The sequence below is a fragment of the Pygocentrus nattereri genome, chromosome 9 (genome assembly GCF_015220715.1).
Source record: "Pygocentrus nattereri isolate fPygNat1 chromosome 9, fPygNat1.pri, whole genome shotgun sequence".
NCBI lineage: Eukaryota > Metazoa > Chordata > Actinopteri > Characiformes > Serrasalmidae > Pygocentrus > Pygocentrus nattereri.
In genome coordinates this window covers 1,122,127-1,143,323 of record NC_051219.1, presented here as the reverse complement: position 1 = coordinate 1,143,323, position 21,197 = coordinate 1,122,127, and the positions used below count along the sequence as shown (strand labels likewise).

Sequence of the window (21,197 nt, the reverse complement as noted above, 5' to 3'; positions counted from 1 at the left end):
CCATTTATACACACACACAGTTCCCAATGTGACTACAGCAATGTCTTGAGGATATAATGCTTCCTAAATGGTCACTCTAAGCCGTCACCTGTTGCCACCTAGCTTATTTGATAAACTTTATTTACTGAATATAGATACACAAGTCTAAAGAGATATTCAAGTCTTCACAGTAAAGGGTCTTCATTGTCATGTTTTGTCCTTTTTCATTGGATGACAGATCAGCAATACTGGTGAAAACACGCAAAATATAGATTGATGTTCTTATGTTGAAATAAGTAAAGATGTCTTTTTAATCTTATTGTGGTAAAAACCTGGATGAACAGTGTTTGTTGACACTAATCATAATCATTTGGCAAAGAATTCCTGAGCCAATGTGGTAATATCCATCACAGAGGTACAATTCCCAATATTCCTAGTCTTAATTTACCCCATCTAAAATAATTTTGGGATAATCAGGATGGGGCAAATTTTAAAAAATAGCAAATTTGATTTTATGAAACTGAAGCATGAAAAGTCTTGTCTTTGTTCACAAAGGAGTACTTTAGATTTATTTGCATTTTACCTATTGTTTCAATTATTTAGAAACTGAGGTTTGTGTTTAGATCTGTGTGTATGTGTGTGTGTGTGTGTGTGTGTGTGTGTGTGTGTGTGTGTGTGTGTGTGTGTGTGATCTCAGTGTTTTGATGTATCATTTCTCTCCCAGCATGTGTAACTGTAATCTCACAGAGGAAAACTGTGCAGCTCTGTCCTCTGCTCTCAGCTTCTTAAGTCTGAGAGAACTGAACCTGAGTAACAATAAACTGCTGCAGGATTCAGGAGTGGAGCTGCTCTCGGCTGCACTAAAGAATCCACACTGTAAATTGGAGACACTGAAGTAAGATCATAACATTTTCATTGTCGATGCACATAAATCCGACAGCAATCATAAATCTCACTGTTTGTGATCATATACACATGAACACTTTGCCTCATTTCTGAAAATTTTACCTCATTTCTGAAATATTGAATATTGAAGATTAATTACCTAACAAAAATAACAACTCACATTACATTCTGCCATTTTTGACTTTTACACTCAGAGCACGACAAGACATTTTTGGTCTTTTAGGTCTTTTTTGTCATTGTCACAAGTACAATAAAATTAAAAGTGCTCTCCAGTTGGTGCATCATTCAAAAGTCTCTAAAATAATTCAAGTTAAAAAAGAAAATAAAAAACAACATTGCAGCATACCTACACACACCAATATGGACTTACATCTACAGACATGCATACTTTCTGTCACTGCCTTGATCCATTTTTTTGCAGCATTGAGGGTTGTTATTGCAGTTGGATAAAAACTATGTTTGAGTTTTTTTGTCCTTGCATTAATTGACCTGTACCTTCTGCCTGAAGGCAACCATTCAAACAGGTAATGACCAGAATGGTGTGTGTCCTTTATAATGTTGTGGGCTTTTTTGAGATAAAGGGAACTGTGTAGTTCTTCCAGAGTGGGAAGAGGGCAGCTGACAATCTTTTGGGTGGTGTTGATGACCCTCTGGACTGCTTTCCTCTGAGCCACTGTGCAGCTGGTGTGCCACAGGCACATGCAGTACATTTACATTTATAGCATTTGGCTGACGCTCTTATCCAGAGCAACTTAGGTAGGCCAAGGAGGTGATAGGAGTCTTGCCCAAGGACTCTTATTGGTATAGTGTGGTGTGTTTGCCCAGGTGGGGATTGAACCCCAATCTACAGTGTATAAGGCAGAGGTGTTAACCACTACACTATCCCAACCAGTATGTTAGTATGCTGTCAATGGAAGCATGGTGAAAGGTCACCAGCAATCTTTGTGTGATGATGTTCCTCCTGAGTGTTCTCAGAGGTGTTCACACTCCAGGATAGGCTCCCCTCAATGTGGACTCCCAAGAAGCGGAAGCCTGCCACCCTCTCCACATAGTCCCTGCTGATGATTAATGGTGGGATCTCTGTTTTCTTTCTCTTGTAATCTATGATGAGTTATTTGGTCTTTGAGGTGTTGAGGAGCAGGTTGTTGGCCCTGCACCATATTGCCAGCTGCTCTACCTAATCTCTATAGGCAACCCCCCCCACCCCCACCCCCTTGGAGATGAGCCCCACCACTGTGGTGTCATCTGCAAATTTCACTATGGTGGTGTTGTGATGGACAGGGTAGCAGTCATGTGTGTAGAGGGAGTAGAGCAAGGGACTCAGCACACAGCCCTGGGGAGAGCCGGTACTGAGGCTTATGGCCATGGATGTATAGTGGCCCACTCTGACCCTCTGTCTGCGATCAGAAAGGAAGCTATTCCTGGTCCCCCAGTTTGACTGCTTGTTTGTGAGGGAGGATGGTATTGAATGCAGAACTATAACCCACGACAGGAAGAGGAAGAGACAGAGACAGGAAGAGGAAGAGACAGGAAGACGCTATGCTGTAGTAACGCAGACTTCAACGCGAACCTCGGCAATATTGAGCAAGGCAGCAAGTCAGTAATCTATAAACCACATGGATTAGTTTTCTTAGCCAACACAGTTATAAAACAACTTTAAAAGCTATAAAATTTATATTAATAAACTACTCACTACCGGAAGTACACTGGAGGACGGTGAAGAAGATCTGGACAGTCTGCAAGCTTACATCGACGAGTGTTTCGACCGAGTCGTAATGGGAAAACCAACCAACACTCCGTCCAGCAACAAAGGAGCTCCATCCACCAAGAGGAGTCGCCCAGAAGATTCACCAGGGGCTTCTTCTCAGTCCAGCGAAGTGGCGGACATTTTGGAGTCCATCGATAAGAAGCTGTCCAGTTTCGACGCTCGCCTCTCCATTTTGGAAATTCTTCACAAGGAGTTTCAGGCTCTCCGGGAGTCGGTAGAGTTCAGCCAACAGCAGGTGGAAGCACTCGCTGTGGAGAACGCCGCTCTCAGAGAGTCGGTGAATTCCCTCACCAAGGGAATGACCCGGCTCTCGGAGGAGAATAAAAAAATCAGGGAAACCGTCACCGAGCTCCAGGCCCGCAGCATGAGGGACAACCTCGTGTTTTCGGGTCTACCGGAGAAATCGGAGGAAAACCCGGAAACGACAGTGAAAGAGTTCTTGCAATCCTACCTGAAGCTCCCGGAAGACACTGTTAAAACCATCAACTTCGATCGTGTTCACCGTATAGGAGCTAAGCGACCCGGGGCACACAGACCCAGACCAATCGTAGCCAAATTCGAACGTTTCAAGCAGAAAGAGCTGGTGAAGAGCCGCGGACGGGAGCTGAGAGGAACGGACTTCAGCGTCAACGATCAGTTTCCTAAAGAGATCCTGGAGCGACGCAAAATCCTGTTCCCTCTCCGGAAAAAACATATTCAAGAAGGTTCACGAGCTATCATTGCGGTGGACAAACTCTATATAAACGGACAGCTCTATCGCGACCAGGAAACCACGCCATGGCTATACTGATCAGGTGACCTGTGTATACAAACGCCTTTTTTCTCTATCTTCTTTGTTTTGTTTTTTTTTCTTTTTTTACATGTCTATATATAACAATTAATGCCGGTTTAGACAGCATAGTGGACTTTATGTTAAGTAATTATTATTATTTTTATTTTTATTATTTATTTATTTTTTTCTTTCTCTTTTTTTTTTTTTTCCCCTCATTCTTTTGCTATATTTGTCACTTTGGAGCACCCTTTCCTTTTCTTTTCTTTCTGCATCCAACATGTTTGCTACACAACACACACAATGCTATACAGGACACATAACATGCAATGTACACTCACATACACATCCACTCACACACACATCTTCAGTGAGCACGCAACACTTTCTCGATTAATTTCAATATGAGCACACTGAGGTTTGTTTCATGGAATGTGCGTGGAGTTGGTTCAAGGGAGAAGAAGGTGAAAATTATTAACCGATTAAACGACTTACAGGCTGACATTGTGTTCCTACAGGAGACACATGTGTCCAGAACATCTGCACACACACTCTCCTCTTCACAGTTTCCTCATATGTACTCAGCCTGTTACAACTCTAAACAAAGAGGTGTAGCTATATTAATTAACAAAAGGATAAACTTCTCTATTAGAAACACGATGTCAGACCCCGAAGGCAGATTTATAATACTTAATCTATCTATTCAGAATATAGATTTATGTATTGCCAGTATATATGGACCAAATGTTGATGACCCCTCCTTCTTTCATACCTTCTTCACCTCACTTGCTGATCACTCTGATACCACAATTGTAATAGGAGGGGACTTCAACCTGGTACTTAATGCAGAGATTGACAGGCTTAGTACAGCAGTGAGTCAAAGAAACTGGCAGTCTGCAGACATTCTTAAACAATACATGAAGGATTTTGGTCTTTGCGATGCTTGGCGCTCACATCACCCCACTCTGAGAGATTATAGTTTTTTCTCACAAGTACATCACTCCCACTCCCGCCTGGATTACTTTTTAGTCAGTAGCTCCATGATGACGGAAATCACAGACACTCAGATACATCCGATCACTATTAGTGATCACGCACCTGTATCTGTGTCTCTGACACAGAAACGAGTTACACCACCAACTAGGAACTGGAGATTTAATACATCATTACTTAAAGAACAAGATTTCATTAATTATTTTAAACGAGAGTGGGCTATATACTTAGAACAAAATAATCTGCCGGAAATATCGCCATGTGTTCTATGGGAAGCAGGAAAGGCAGTTATGCGGGGTAAAATAATTTCTTACTGCGCACATAAGAAAAATAAAGAAAAAACACTTATATTAGAATTGGAACAGAAAATTAAATCTTTAGAAAATGCCTATGCTGCATCACCACAAGAAAATATAATTAACAGCCTGAGGAAACTTAAATTGGAATTAAATGAAATACTTGATAAGAAGACACAATTTATGTTGCAGAGGTTGCGTCTGGAAAACTTTGAACATGGAAATAAATCTGGAAAATTCCTGGCCAATCAGTTAAAACTGAATAAAGAAAAAACAGCTATTCACTCTATTAAAGACTCGGTCGGTAATATTACTCATGACCCACAACAAATAAATAACTCCTTTAAAGACTTTTATGAAGCCTTATACTCATCACAGATTAATCCATCTGATGCTGAAATTGAAGAATTTCTTAATGATATAAATCTACCTAAATTAAATGAGGATCAGATTACAACTCTTGATTCACCGTTTTCATCATCTGAATTCTATAAGGCAATACAGCACCTTCCAAATAATAAAGCCCCAGGCCCAGACGGGTTCCCAGCAGAATTCTATAAAGAATTTTGGCCTGTGTTAGAACCTACTTTTTTCAGAATGGTGACTCAAATCAAGAATAACCACACAATCTCCCCAAACATGAACTCTGCCAACATTAGCCTGCTTCTTAAACCAGGCAAAGACCCAACACTTCCATCTAGCTATCGCCCAATCTCTCTTATTAATGTAGACCTTAAAATTATTTGCAAAGTTCTCGCAAGAAGAATAGAAAAAATCACTCCATATATTATACATTCGGACCAAACAGGTTTTATCAAGGGCCGGCACTCAGCCGATAACACACGCCGACTAATAAATATAATAGACTACTGTTCCATTAACAAATTAGAAAAAATAGTAGTCTCTTTAGATGCAGAGAAAGCATTCGACAGGGTAAATTGGAAATTTTTGTTAGCAGTTCTACATAAATTTGGATTTGGCCCATCCTTTATAAACTGGATCGAAACATTATACAGCTCTCCAAATGCACGGGTCAGGACAAATGATCTTATCTCACAAAGCTTCAGTCTGCAGAGGGGAACTAGACAAGGTTGCCCACTCTCTCCCTCAATGTTTATCATCTTCATTGAGCCACTAGCAGCAAAAATCAGACAGAATGTAAACATCAAAGGAATCCAAACAGAAAATACAGACCATAAAATAAGCCTTTATGCTGATGATGTATTACTTTTCCTCGGGAACTCACAAACCGCTCTTCTAAAGACAATCACACTTATAGATAAGTTCTCATCTGTATCAGATTACTCCATTAATTGGAGTAAATCAACAGTTTTGCCTCTGAATTGTAAATTTCAGAACATCATAACTACATCACTACAGTCGGGCAACATTAGATATCTAGGTATAAATTTTTCTCCCAGGCTGTTAGATCTGGTACGACTGAACCATATTCCTTTACTAAAAACAATAGAGGACGATCTCACACGTTGGAACTCTCTACCTATATCTCTCATGGGGAGAGTTGCCACAATAAAAATGATGATTCTGCCTAAAGTAAATTATCTGTTCTTAATGATCCCTAATAAACCTTCTATTGCTTGGTTTAAGTCGCTAGACTCATATATTTCTAAATTTTTATGGAAAAGTAAAACATCTAGAATAAGCTTGAAGACTTTACAAAAGCTAAAATGCAGCGGTGGTCTAGAACTACCAAATTTTTATCACTATTTTTTAGCCAATAGACTACAGTATGTTTCAAGGTGGATGAAATCAAACCGCTCAGACAGTCCATGGCTGGATCTGGAACAAACACTCTGTGGGAAATTGAAAATATCTGACTTACCTCTCATTAGCTCCAGCATTAAACATTACAATTGCTTTAAAAGCCTTACAATAAGCAGCACCCTGATAGCCTGGTGGGAATTCTTAAAGATGGCTAAGTCTTCACTAATCCCTTGTAAATTAACACCCATTTGGAACAATCCCGATATATGTCGGAAAAAGACAGTACTGAATTTTTCAGAATGGCAAGAAAAAGGAATAAATAATTTAGAACATGTTATTCATGATGGGACCTTTATTTCATTTGAAGATCTTATTTTAAAATATGAAATTAGCAGTAGCAAATTTCTGGAATATCACCAATTGAGGTCCATCATACAGGCAAGATTTAATCTAAGTAATCTAAATCTAGAAATCCCTGTGTGGATAACAGACTTTCTAAACCTCTATACCCCTAAACTGTTATCAAAAATATACAAATTATTATTAAAAATTAATGATTCAATATCCCTTCCAATTACAAAATGGGAGAGAGATCTTTCCATCATCCCGGATGAAAATTTCTGGACACAGATATGTCTAAATACTTTTAAAATGACTAAAAATCCAAATTTACAACTTATACAATACAAAACTCTCCATAGAATACATTATACAGGGCACAGAATGTTCCAAATGGGCCTCAGAGAAACAAATATATGCACTAACTGCACAGGTAATTATATTGAAAATTATATGCATGCTATATGGTCTTGCATGCCTGTTCAGAGATTTTGGCAGACAATATGTGAAGACTTATCCACATGGTTCCATTGTGATATCCAAGCCTCACCAAAACTGTGCATTTTAGGTGATATAAGTGAATTAAACATAGAAACGAATATATCACATATAGTTCTTACTGCCTTATGCATCGCCAAGAAAACTATCCTCATGAAGTGGAAATCAAAAAATGATTTATGTATAACTCACTACAGAAACCTACTTCTAGACCACATTAGTCTGGAAAGAATGTCTGCTACCACTAAAAATCAATTGACTACATTTGAATCCCTCTGGTCCCCACTGATCAGCTCCATCACGTGATGGGGGTAACCGGCTGTAGTCTTGTCTTGTGGTGTACCCAGCAGGTGGCTGGGGGTGGGCTGGGGGATTTGGGTGTCTGATGGCTCTTGGACTGGAGATGGGGGCTGACGCTCTGCGGTTTCTGTGTGCGGGCCCTGTTGTTGATGGTGGGGGGCCTGGATGTGTGCGCTCACGGTCTTGGGGTGGGGACCTGGGGACCCGTGGGGGTGGGTGCTGGCCCCGTCCGGGGGGCTGGCCTCCTCTGTGTGGGCCGGGGTGTGGGATCTGGGGCCTTGGCGCCTGGGGTCGCCCGTCCCCCGTTTGGGCTCCTCCCTGCGCTGGAGGGGTCTGTGCCCCCCTGGGCGCACCGCCGGGTGGTGGGGGGTCTGGGGCGCGCCGGGGTGTCTGTCTGGCATTCCAGGATTCTGGATGCCTCCCGGGAGGAGGGGTGGGGCACTCAAGTAGGGGGACAACCACATAGGGCTGGTTGGTTCTGGACCCAGGACCACTGTGTTTGCGTATATATGGGTGTGTGTGAAGTTTGTGCGGGTGAGTGTGTTTGTGTTGGTATGTATGTGTGTGTGTTTGTATTGTAATCGTGAGTATGTGTATTGTAACCGTGAGTATGTGTATGTGTGATAATTGTTGTCTCTTGTGTGCGTGTGGGTGTGTATGTTTTGTGCTGTGTCAGCTGTGTGGGCGGGCGCCGGCCTGGAGCGCGGTGGTGTCCTGGGGGCTTGGCCGCTTCGGGCCCTGGGCCGGCCTTCCCTGCGCCGCGGCCGGGTGTAGGAAACCGGGGTGCCTAGTGAGCTAGCGCCAGCTGGCTCTCTTCCTCCGAGGGGTAGTTCTCTGCCTCTCGGTCTTTCTTATCCTGACCCTTCCCCTCCTCCCACTCAGTCAAACATCACACTACACATGGGGGTTCTGGGGGAGGGGGGCCCATGCTACAGTGAGTAGGGCCACCTACCTGGCTCTGCTCGCTGTGATGCGTGATGTCCCACTCCTCCCCTTTTTTCCCCCTTACAATGACACATTTCATGACACAGTACAGTACACACAGGGCTTTGGGGGCAGGTGTCACTCAGTGGATGGTGGGTGGCGCTGCTGATGTGACCTCACTTATCTGCTCACTGCTACCTGCCCCTCAATTTTATTTACACATTAGACATTGAGGGCCTTGGGGGGCAGCGTGGCAGTGTGCTGTTATTCAGTACTACATTGCCTCTGTCCCTCCAATTTTAATTGCACTGTAGCTCACACACATTCTTTTCATTTCACACACATACTGAGTGTGTGGGGGGGGGGGTGGGCAGGTCCTCTCACACCGGTTTGGTGCACCCTGCCTGGTGAGGAGACCGGCCGGTCATTCGGGGCCGGGGTGGCTGCCTCCCTGGGTTACCGCTGACCCGTGCTGGTGTCCGCCCGCCGATACTGTGAGTCCATGTATGTTCCGTGTGTATGCATGAGTGGGTGACTGGTGTGTGCGAGTGTGGGTGTGGGTGTGTGTGGGTGCATGTGACATGTGTGTGTGGACAGCTGGGCCTGGGTCTATGACTTGCTGAGCCTGGACATCTGTGGTACATGGTGGTGGGCAGGAGTTACCCCTCCCCACCGCTCCCCGCTGCTTGCCGACTCCGCCCCACACCCGGGGTATGGGTGCCCTGTGGATCCCTGGGTGCATGACTGGACATCGTGGCGTGGTCCCTGCCCTGCTCCCTTGGCGGTTGTGGTCCTGAGGGTGGTTTGGGCCTTCTGGCATGGGGGGGGGGGCCCGGCCGGGGGTCGGCCGGTCTCGGGCGCCTGGGCCCTCGGGGGCCGCATGCTCGGCTCATGCTGGGGATGTTGGCCTGCCGGGGGGGGGTGGGCTGCTCATTGCCTCTGGCTCTCCGGTCACTTGCCCTTTGTCTGTGGGCGCTCTGTCTGGGGCCTCCATTCTTCGTCCTCTGGGGCGTGCACGCGGTGGCCGTCGGAGCGTGTGGCCTCAGGTCTCCTGAGTTCCTAATGGGCTGTGGATGGTCCGGGTCCCCCGGGTCCTTCCCTATCTGTCTCTGGACCACGGGGGCATGGTTGCGGCTTCTTGCCCTCATTGCTGAGCACATTCCATGACACATGACACGTGAACGCATATACACACATATACACATTGCTGCAAACAGTAGAATTGTGTGTGGTGGGTGGGTGTATATGTATAGAGGCATATGTATAGTATATGTAAACATGTGTATGTATGTAGCAGCAAATAGTAGAATTATGTCTGGGTGTATATATGTATATGTATATGTGAATATGTATATGTATGTATATCTGTATAATTGTTTTTTTCCCCTCCCCCTTTTTTTTTTATTTATTTATTTATTTTTTTTAACTTACTTATTTATCTATTTATTTTTATTTAGTTGTCTGTTTATTTACTTATTTTATTTGTTTTTTCTCTCTTTTTTTATTATTATTATTATTTTTTTTTCTATTTATTTATTTACTTACTTAATTATCATTATTATGATTTATTATTATTATTATTATTATTATTATTATTTTTTTTTTTTTTTTTTTTTTTTTTTTTTCTCTCTCCTCCCTTCTTCTCTTTCTTTCCTGTCCTCTTTTTTATTGCCTGTCAGGCCTGGCCAAACAAATAAAATAAAAACTTTAACAAGAATAGGCTTTAGTAACCTATAGAGCTTTTTCTTGTGAAAACAAATATGTTTGGTACATCAGTACATTCGGATTACCATTCCGATTGCAAAAATGGCCAGACATGACAGGTTTTAAAAAAAAAAAAAAAAAAAAAAAAAAAAAAAGAACTATAACCCACGAAGAGCATTCGCACATAGCTCCCTTGCTGCTCCAGTTGTGATGGTGCAGTCTGGAGTGCTATAGCTATGACGTCCTCTGTGGATCGGTTTGCTCTGTATGCAAACTGGTGAGAGTCACAGTTGCAGGGTAGGGCTGCTGTGATGTGGCTACGGACCAGTTTTTCAAAGCATTTCATCAACACTGGGGTGAGTGCCGCTGGCCAGTAGTGGTAGTGGGGTTTCTTGGGCAGGGGGACTATGGTTGAGGATATCAGGCATGGTGGGACAGTGGACTATTTCAGGGACTGGTTTAAGATCTTTGTACAGATTCCAGCCAGCTGATCTGCACAATCCTTCAGCACGTCACCTGGAATGCCATTAGGACCAGTCACCTTCCTCGGATTGATGGCCCACAATGTGCGCCTCACCTCATGCTCTTCAATTATGAGGTTTATGCTGCTGTGGGCCATATGTTGTAGCAATGCTGTCACTAGTGCTGTGACCTCAAAGTGGGAAAAGAAGATGTTCAGCTTCTCTGCCGCAGGGTCATTTCCAGCATCATCGAGGTTGGTCCTGTAGTTGGTAAGATGCTGAACTCCCTGCCACACCTGCCTGCTGTTGTTACTGCTCAGGTGGTCCTCTATCCTCCTCCTATAGTCTGCCTTGGCCTCTCTGATGTACCTCTTCAGATTATCTCAGGCTGTGCTGTAGAAGTCTTTGTTACCAGATGTCAAGGTGGTGTTACATTTATATTTACAGTTATAGCATTTAGCAGACACTCATCCAGAGCAACTTACAAGAAGTGCTTTTTCTATCTAGAGAAAGTATTTTTGCTAGTAAACCAATAGGTTAGAGAGTCCTGAGCTCAGATACTGCTAGAAACAAAAGTCACAGTTGATACCCAGGAAAAGGAACAGAGTTGAACACAGAACTCTGTGCTGTATAATGCAATACAACACAGTAAACTACAATACACAGTGCAATACAATAAAATGTAATATATAAGTGCAGCTTATAATTCAATGATGATTTAAGTGCTGTGTAAAGAGACGGTCTTCAGTCTGTGTTTGAAGGCAGCGAGAGACTCTGCTGTTCAGACAGCCAGTGGGAGTTCATTCCACCACCTGTACTCCAGTACAGAGAACATTCTCCACGCTTGTCTTCCACGCACCTTGAAGGATGGCGGGTCAAGCTGAGCTGTACTCCAAGGGCTCGTGATACCATTCGAGATTTCACCATTGCCATCAAGCTGGTTGGGGCTGGTCCATTTTTGGCTTTGTAGGCAAACATTAGGGTTTAACACTAGCATGACTGAAATTTCAGGATCCTCAGGACATCACCCCACCTTCTTGCCAGCAATTAGCAGGACAATAAATCAACCTTTATTATGTTAATTCACAGAGAAGCACTGAGGCAGCAGCTCTGTGGTGCATCCAGTAACTACTAGTACCATCTGTCTTTCTCTCCCTGTCTCTGTAAATATAAAAATATATAACATACTGCTGGCGACCTGTCCAGGGTGCATCCTGCCTTCCGCCCGAGGACTGCTGGGATAGGCTCCAGCATCCCCCCACGACCCTGACGGAGAAGCGGCTTAGAAAATGGATGGATGGATGGATGGATAACATACTGATTGTTGTTGGTAGTAATGTGTTTTCAAGAAAATGGCCTTAGTTAGACAGATCCCCAAAACCCAGTTTTTACTAGACAAGACATGATCCCTGAGATGATTTCATCAAGAGCAACACATTCTAAAGAAGTTGGGACAGGTGCAACAAAAGACTGGGAAAGTTGAGGAATGCTCAAAAAACACCTGTTTGGAACATTCCACAGGTGAACAGGTTCATTGGAAACAGGTGAGTGTCATGATTGGGTATAAAGGGAGCATCACTGAAAGGCTCAGTCATTCACAAGCAAAGACGGGGCAAGGTTCACCACTTAGTGAACAACTGCGTGAGCAAATAGTCCAACAGTTTAAGAACGTTTCTCAACGTGCAACTGCAGGAATTTAGAGATTTCATCATCTACAGTCCATAATATCATCAAAAGATTCAGAGAATCTGGAGAAATCTCTGCAGGTAAGCAGCAAGGCAGAAAACCAACACTGAATGCCCGTGACCTTTGACCCCTCAGGCGGCACTGCACTAAAAACCCACATCATTCTGTAATGGATATTCCCACATGGGCTCAGGAACGCTTTGGAAAACCACTGTCAGTGAACTCGTCGCTCCATCTACAAGTGCAAGTTAAAACTCTGCCATGCAAAGCGAAGCCACATATCAACACCACCCAGAAACGCCACCGGCTTCTCTGGGCCGAGCTCATCTGAGATGGACTGACGCAGAGTGGAAAAGTGTCCTGTGGTCTGACGCGTCCACATTTCACACTGTTTCTGGAAATCATGGACGTCGTGTCCTCCGGGCCAAAGAGGAAAAGGACTGTCCGGATTGTTTTCAGCGCAAAGTTCAAAAGCCAGCATCTCTAATGGTGTGGGGGTGTGTTAGTGCCCATGGCAGGGGTAACCTGCACATCTGTGAAGGCACCATTAATGCTGAAATGTACATACAGGTTCTGGAGCAACATCTGCTGCCATCCAAGCAACGTCTTTTTCAGGGACGTCCTGCTTATTTCAGCAAGACGATGCCAAGCCACATTCTGCACGTGTTCCAACAGCGTGGTGTCGTAGTAAAAGAGTGCGGGTACTAGACTGGCCTGCCTGCAGTCCAGACCGGTCTCCCATTGAAAATGTGTGGCGCATTATGAAGCGCAAAATACGACAACGGAGACCCCGGACTGCTGAGCCACTGAAGCTGTACATCAAGCAGAAATGGGAAAAAATTCCACCTACAAAGCTTAAACAATCAGTGTCCTCAGTTCCCAAATGCTTATCGAGTGTTGTTAAAGGAAAGGTGATGTAACTCAGTGGGAAACATGCCCCTGTCCCAACTTCTCTGGAACATGTTGCAGGCATCAAATTCAAAATGAATGAATATTTGCAAAAAACAATAAAGTTTATCCATTTGAACATTAAATATCTCATCTTTGTAGTGGATTCAATTGAATATAGGTTGAAATGGATTTGCAAATCATCGTATTCTGTTTTTATTTATTTTATACAACGTCCCAACTTCACTGGAATTGGGGTTGTATTTACACAATGAACAATGGATATGCGCAAGTAATTTCACCAAGCAAACACCAAGAAATGGGTTGCAGTTTGTCTTTGGGCGTAAATAGTTCAAAATAGCTGTCAATTAAAATTGGATTCAGCCTTTTGACTGATCCTCCAATCATCTTGCAGAAGCTCCATGTCCAGACCTGCCCACAGCTCCATTCACCCTCAGAGACGCTCAGCATCTGGGGTGGAAAAAAATGTGGCATTTATCCAATGATTTTACATTTATGGCATTTGGCTGACGCTCTTATCCAGAGCGACTTACAATTTGATAATTTTACACAGGTAGGCCAAGGTGATGTTTTGGAGTCTTGGCCAAGGCCCTTAATTGGTATAGTGTAGGGTGTTTGCCCAGGTGGGGATTAAACCCCAGTCTACAGTGTAGAAGGCAGTGGTGTTAACCACTACACTAACCAACCACATCCCAATGGTCTGATACATGCAGCTACAGGAAGCCAGTGAAGGGAGCACAGCAGTGGGGTGATGTGGCTGAACTTGGGCAGATTGCAGACGAGATGTACTGCTGCATTCTGGATGAGTTGCAGAGGCTTGGTGGCCGCATGGGAAGACCAGCCAAGAGCGAGTTGCTGTAGTCAAGCCTTGAGATGACAAGAGATTGCACTAGCACCTGGGTGGCCTCTCGGGTGAGGAAGGGTCGGATCCTCCAGATGTTGTACAGGAGAAACCTGCATGACCGAGTCAGGTTCAAAATGTGAGCTGAGAATGATAACTGGCCATCCAGAGTCAACACCAAGACTTCTTGCCTCTACAGATGGAGCAATCAGAGAGTTCTCGAATGAGACGGTGAGATCAAGATGAGGACCTGTAGTTGCAGGGATGAATATCAGTTCAGTCTTGCTAGGATTGAGCTTCAGGTGGTGAGCTGCCATCCATGAAGAGATATTAGACAGACATGCTGAGATCAGACTGGAAACCTGTGTGTCAGAGAATGAGAAAGAAAATATTAATTGAATGTCACAGACGCCATTACAGTTACTCTCTTTTAGCAGCTGCTGGACCCCTCTGTGTCATCCAGGACTTCTGTTTGGGGTAGACCCTGATGTGTCTACCCCAGACAGTGTCTGTACAGTTCTTAATATAGCACAGAACACTGCCTGTGAACACCTCCAGGTCCTGGTGTTCGAAGACCACCCAATTGGTCTTCTCAAAGCAGTCCTGCAGCTGCTGGGTGGCACCCTCTGGCCATATGGTAACAGTCTTAATGATGACGGGAGCCATTTTCCTAGCATATGCAGGGATTAAAAACAATGAGAAATGGTCAGACTGGCACAGGCATGGCAATGGTCTGGCTCTGTAGTCCAGTTTGATGTTAAAATGTACTTGTCCGGGTTGTTTTTTCCCCTTGTAGCACACTTGACATGCTGATGGAAGTTGAGGAGTACTGCCTTTAAGTCCACATGATTGAAATTCCCTGCTATGATATTCACAGCGTCAGGATACATGCTCTGTTTGTTGGTAATACTTGCATGCAAAAGTCCGATAGCTGAGCTAGCATTAGCATCCGGTGGAATGTAAATGGCCATTATCATGATCACAGTGAACTCCCTTGGGAAATAAATCGGTCTGCATTTAACAGTCAGATATTCTAAATCTGAAGAGCAGTGACTGTCTTCAATCACTGTGATGACACTGTATAGAGTAGCCTGCTAGCTCAATGGAAGAATCCGGAATGGATTGGTGAAGCCAGGTCAGAAGCAATGGTTTGAATGGCTGCCTCCATAGCCTGGCTAGCCCACCAGCCTTGGTTCTGCCTCCTTTCTCTATCCCGCCTGTGCCTCCTCCCTGCGTCATTTGTTACATAACGCGATCTTAAGGAGATCGTGCCGGCTGTAGGTGTTTTTCCCCTGACAGAAAGTATACAAAACAAGAGATGTCATATACAAGAGCAGCCAAACATGGCTGAGTAGACACTGAGTCACTGCAGCCACTGAGCCACTGAGCCATTTCTCCCCCTTGCTGAAATGTTGTCATATTGACACATCATGTCAAGTTGTTGAGAAATCATGTTACTATATGAGACAATGTCACCACTTTATTTGGACTAAACATCTCTAACAATAAATTAACTATACACTACCAATCAATTTATTGTCAAAGATGAACAGAATTTTGTTGTCGATAGCAATATAATTATAAATGTTTTTATTGAATAAAGAGTGCCATGGATTTACACTTTTTCTCTAGATTTTGAACCCCTGGCCAGAGAGCAACTTCAATATTAAAAGTCTATTTCCCTGCCAGCAGCATCCTCTGTTGTTTTGTTTTTTGTTTGTTTTTGTTTGTTTTTTTTTTTGGAATTTTGCTGCACATGATTAGCTGCACATTATTTATTAAGTTTGTTTATTAAGTAAGTATTCCTTTCCTGCCATTAATACCTTTATTTTCTCATTATTAAATTTGCAAGGGGCTTATTAGAAGCAGGAAACCAGGGCATCTCTAGCTTCTTCCACTTTCTAGCTTAAATGATTGTCACAGACAGTCATCCTTGTGGTGCAGAAAATAAAAATATATGCATTTTGATAATTTTGAATTCAATATTTTCATTTGGAATCAATAGTTTTTATAAGACTTTGAAAAGGAAAGGCCAAGACACAGTGAAAAAAGGCTTTTTTAGTGTAAACACTGCGGTTTTAAACTTGGCATGTGACATTATTGTATCATTAGGCAGTGGACATATGTTGTCTGGTAGATGTGAGCTGGAGATTAAATCAGTTTCTTCTGAATGTATAAAAATAGGTTTGACTGTTGACTTAATTCAGCTGACTAACATACAGGTCAATATCTTTCAGCCCACCAGTCTATAATCTTACATTTCATAGAATCTTTTCAATCAGGTGTTGTCTCTTCCCATGACTTTTGCATTTCTTTTCTTGTTAGTACCAAAATAAGAATCTTTTAAATGCAGTGTATAAACAAATGGTATTTTGTATTTTTTCACCCAGGATACATGGTTGTAATATCACAGAGAAAGGCTGTGCAGCTCTGTCCTCAGCTCTCAGCTCTTCAAATCTAAGAGAACTGGACCTGAATAACAATAACCTGCAGGATTCAGGAGTGGAGCTGCTCTCTGCTGGACTGGAGAATCCACACTGTAAACTGGAGATACTGGAGTAAGATTTTCACTTATCCCTGCATGCATGTGTGTGTGTGTGTTGAAATGTAAGTGTGTTTATCTGATAGGTGTTTTCTTCTTTTCTCTGCAGGCTGTGTAAATGTAAAATTACAGTCGAGGGCTGTGCTGCTCTGGCTTCAGCTCTAAAATCAAACCCCTCCTCCCAGCTGAGAAAAATTAATCTAAACTGTAATAATCCAGGAAAGTCAGGAGTGAAGCTGCTCTCTGATCTACTGGAGGATCCACACTGTAAACTGGAGGAATTAGAGTGAGTTACTGAATTACTGTCTCTACACACGTACACACACACACACACACACACACACACACACACACACACATACACATTCACACACACACACACACACACATACACACACACACACACACACACAGACATGCACACAGAAAGAGGAAGAGAGAGATGTTTTTATGTAATATCTGGAGGCGAATATGATTGAATAAATATATCTCCTATCTACTCTATCAAACATGGGTATCTCAGACAATACGCTACTATGGTTCAGATCGTACCTCACTGGGCACTCATTCAAGGTATCATGGCATGGAGAGCTCTCCTCAGCCCACTCGCTATCCACTGGGGTTCCCCAGGGATCGGTACTGGGACCCCTTCTCTTTTCTATTTACACCACCTCTCTAGGCCGGGTTATCCGCTCACATGGCTTCTCATACCATTGCTATGCTGACGACACCCAGCTCTATCTGTCATTCCTGCCTGATGACCCGTCGATCTCTGTGCGGATATCACAGTGCCTCTCGGACATATCCGCATGGATGAAGGAACACCACCTTCAACTAAACCTGTCCAAGTCTGAACTTCTGGTTATACCAGCTAAACAATCCATTCAACACAACTTCACCATAACCATCGACTCACTCTCACTCTCCCCGACAAAGGTTGCTAGGAACCTGGGGGTTATGGTAGATGACCAACTCTCCTTTAAGCACCATGTTGCCTCGGTGGCTCGGTCCTGCCGCTTTGCGCTGTACAACATCAGACAGATACGGCCGTTTCTAAGACAACAAGCCACCCAACTCTTGGTACAAGCAGTGGTCATCTCACGCCTAAACTACTGCAATGCCATACTGACGGGCCTCCCGGCCTGTGTTGTAAAACCACTGAAGATGGTTCAGAACGCTGCAGCGCGTCTGGTCTTTAACCAACCAGAATGGGCGCATGTCACCCCACTGCTCATTGAGCTCCACTGGTTACCGGTTGCTGCTTGTATCAAATTTAAAACTCTTACGATTGCCTACAAGGTGTTAACAGAGCAGGCTCCTTCCTACCTGCACTCGCTCCTAAAGGCTTACAGCACCACCCGGCCGCTGCGATCCTCCAATGAACGTCACTTAGCTTTGCCAAACAGTCACACAAAGCAATCGAGACTGTTCTCATACTTGATTCCCCAATGGTGGAACAAGCTACCTTCCACTGTCAGAGCAGGGGCGTCCCTCGCTATGTTTAAGAAACTCCTAAAGACAGAGCTCTTCAGGGAGCACTTGCTCTAATTGCCTCTTGCAAATCTAACCACTACCAACCTCATCTCCTTCTTGCCCTTCTTCCCTTCTCTACCCCGCTATTACCCTTTGGCCTCCTTTAAGGCCTGACTATGTTTGTTCTTTGTACCTCATTATTTGTAAGTCGCTTTGGATAAAAGCGTCTGCTAAATGTAATGTAATGTAACCTAGAACAGCTTTTGTCTGGGAATGTTCATGGAACCCTTTTCTGTCACAACTGTTTGTTTGTGAAATGTTTTCCACTGCTTTTGCTCTTGTGTGATGTCTGATCTCTGACTGTGACAAGAATGAGTTCATGTTCAAGATTCTCTCGTCTTCTCTGTCTTACAGCATCTGAACACCATCCACCTGATCTGCTCTCCCACACAGAGGGCTATGAGGAGAGGATGAAGTACAAACGCACGGTGTATGGTTCTACATGAGTGTCTGATTTTGCATGAAAGTGAAGGAACAATTGCGACAGGCTCAAAGTGAAAGGTGTACAAATTTATTTTCAATGAAATGTAAAAAGAGTTTTAAAGTTATAGACAGAATTACTGGTTGCATAATTAATTATACCACATCATCACGCCATCTAAAATTAGAAACTACCCATTTCAAGCATTCCAAAATGAAAATGTCATATTCAAAGAAAACATTGCTTTTTAAAGTGTATCCTAGACAGGGTCGTCGGACCCATGGTGGAGGGGGGGGGGGTGCTTTCGCCCCACCGCTTTTCAAAGAACTGTGGCAACGCCCAACTACTGTTTGAGTTCAGTTTGTTCATGTGCTTTCACTAAACTGTATGAAGCGCTGATCAGCGTGAGCAGGCAGAGTAAAACTGAGCGGCAGAGCCAATCAGAATCTCTATTTTAGCTGCGAGATGCTTTCAGACCTCCAATAACATCTGTCTGCAGAGCTGCAGCTTCAGCCCAGCAGGCCCAAAGCCAAAGGCATTCAGAGCATGTGGCCACACTTGTTTTCATTGTTATGTTTTATGTGGGTTTCCAGTACATGTGTGATAAATTTGCATTGGGCTAATGTTATGTTTTAAGTTTTAGGCTAAAACAGACTTTGGTTTGAATACATATAAAGATTTATAGGGTAAATATTACACAAACTATAGCTTATTTAGCCTGGGTAAGCTAATGGGTTTGTAGACATATGGCTCAATTTACTTACCCTTGATATGGGGGTTTATTTGTTCACTTACATTACATGCACAGGAATAAAAGTTTACCTTAAGCAGCTTAATCTGAGCATAATATTCATCTTTTGGCTTTAATAAACCAATGTTTGAATGTATCCCTGCTGAAAAAAACATAGAAACCATTGTATTTCTCCTGGTTTCTGACATTTTTGTAATGTATTTTGGCTTTGGGTTTAACCGGTTACCAGTGGTTGATTCATATATTGGTAACGGTCTCCCTTCCTGAATGGTAATGTTCATAGTGACACATACAACCAGCACAAACAGTCACTGTTTACATCAGAGACGTTACAAATGGGGAGACCGGCAACTGGTTGAAATTTGAATTGGGACGCTCGCATGTCCTACTGCGCATGCTTTCCACTGGCCTGAAGCCGCTGGAGTGAAACTGCGGGTGTAAATCTGCAGCTCTGACGTCTAAAACCTCTTTCCAAGCTGCCTTGGTTGGTGCGAACCTGTAGAACTGGTTTTGACATGCGAACACAAAACAACTGAACTGTCCTAATTCAGGAGGGAATTCAACACCAGAGCACATTTTCTCTGTGCTGTCTGCACAACGTTTACTACCATTTCAATTAAATAACAAAAGACAAGCAAAAAAATGACATGCGTTTGATTGTGGATTATGGAGAACATTTTGGCCAAACATCAGCAACCATCAGTAATTATTTAGCAGCATTTAGCCAGCTGCTTTTATTTTTTTTAAACAATGTTTTGCCCCACAACTCTTGGAGGTGTGGCACCACCCGTGATTCTAAATCAAATCAAATCAAATCAAATTTATTTGTATAGCGCTTTTTACAACGGATGTTGTCACAAAGCAGCTTTACAGGATTTCAGAAAAGACAAAGTTTCCACAGGACTGAAAGAATGTACAGAATGTTCAGAAACCCCCCAGTGGGCAAGCCAGGGGCAACAGTGGCAAGGAAAAACTCCCTCAGAACTGAGGAAGAAACCTTGGGAGGAACCAGGCTCACCAGGGGGGACCCGTCCTCCTCTGGTCAAACTACCTACAAGTGATTATACTACTAATATTAACAGCAGTAATATTGATATTAGGAATATCTAGGAGTCTATGAGAACATCAGGGTAGGGTGGGCAGCTCATCCAAGGTGGATGGTGGTAGGCGTGGGCAGCTGGTCTGAAGTGGGTAGCAGGGGGGCTCGGCAGTCAGTCGTCCTTCAGTGTCCAGCCGGACATGTGGGCAGTTGTATACTCGGAAAAAAAGCAGGTAAATGGGATTAGTTTTGTTCTATCTGTTTGTACATGAACAGGGAATGTAAACATTTACAGAGTGTGGCTAACGACTCCGGCAGATCTGACTATGACAGCTTAACTAACAGGAGAGAACCAGAAGGACACACAGACACGGCAGCACTCTGAAACAGTTCGGCATCCCTCCACTCCACTGTCCACAAACTTGAGTGACCGCGTGCGAGCGGCGGGACGACAGCACCAGCGTCTCAGTTTACTATAATTCCCTGTGTCCATGGACCCCTGGATCTGCTGCCTTTATCTAGGGGGGAACATTACCTACCAAAAGCTAAACTGAACAAGTGTGTTTTCAGCCTAGTCTTAAAGATTGAGACTGTGTCTGATTCCCGAACAGTTTCTGGAAGATCATTCCAGAGTTTGGGGGCTTTATAAGAAAAAGCTCTTCCCCCAGCTGCAGCCTTAGGAATTCTGGGGACTATTAATAAGCCAGCGCTCTGGGATCTGAGTGGTCGTGATGGCTCATAATGAGAAATAAGGTCTTGCAGGTATTCAGGAGCAAGACCATGTAGGGCTTTATAAGTCAGTAAAAGGATTTT

At 43.5% G+C, this 21,197-nt stretch overlaps 1 protein-coding gene across 5 annotated transcripts in view; it reads left to right on the top strand.

Annotated features, from left to right (window-relative positions):
* The window catches only part of LOC108410738 (NACHT, LRR and PYD domains-containing protein 12-like), a 37,008-nt gene extending 17,578 nt beyond the window's left edge, over positions 1-19,430 (top strand). For 3 of the 5 annotated variants that reach the window (XM_017681966.2, XM_017681968.2, XM_017681965.2), the window contains 4 exons: positions 677-874; positions 16,489-16,656; positions 16,750-16,926; positions 18,528-19,430. In XM_017681966.2, the coding sequence (XP_017537455.2) occupies positions 677-874; positions 16,489-16,656; positions 16,750-16,926; positions 18,528-18,534 (550 nt within the window). In that variant the 3' untranslated portion in view covers positions 18,535-19,430. The remainder of the gene's footprint in view (positions 1-676; positions 875-16,488; positions 16,657-16,749; positions 16,927-18,527) is intronic. The other 2 variants (XM_017681967.2, XM_017681970.2) reach the window with 2 other exon arrangements.
* The last annotated feature ends 1,767 nt before the right edge of the window (positions 19,431-21,197 follow it).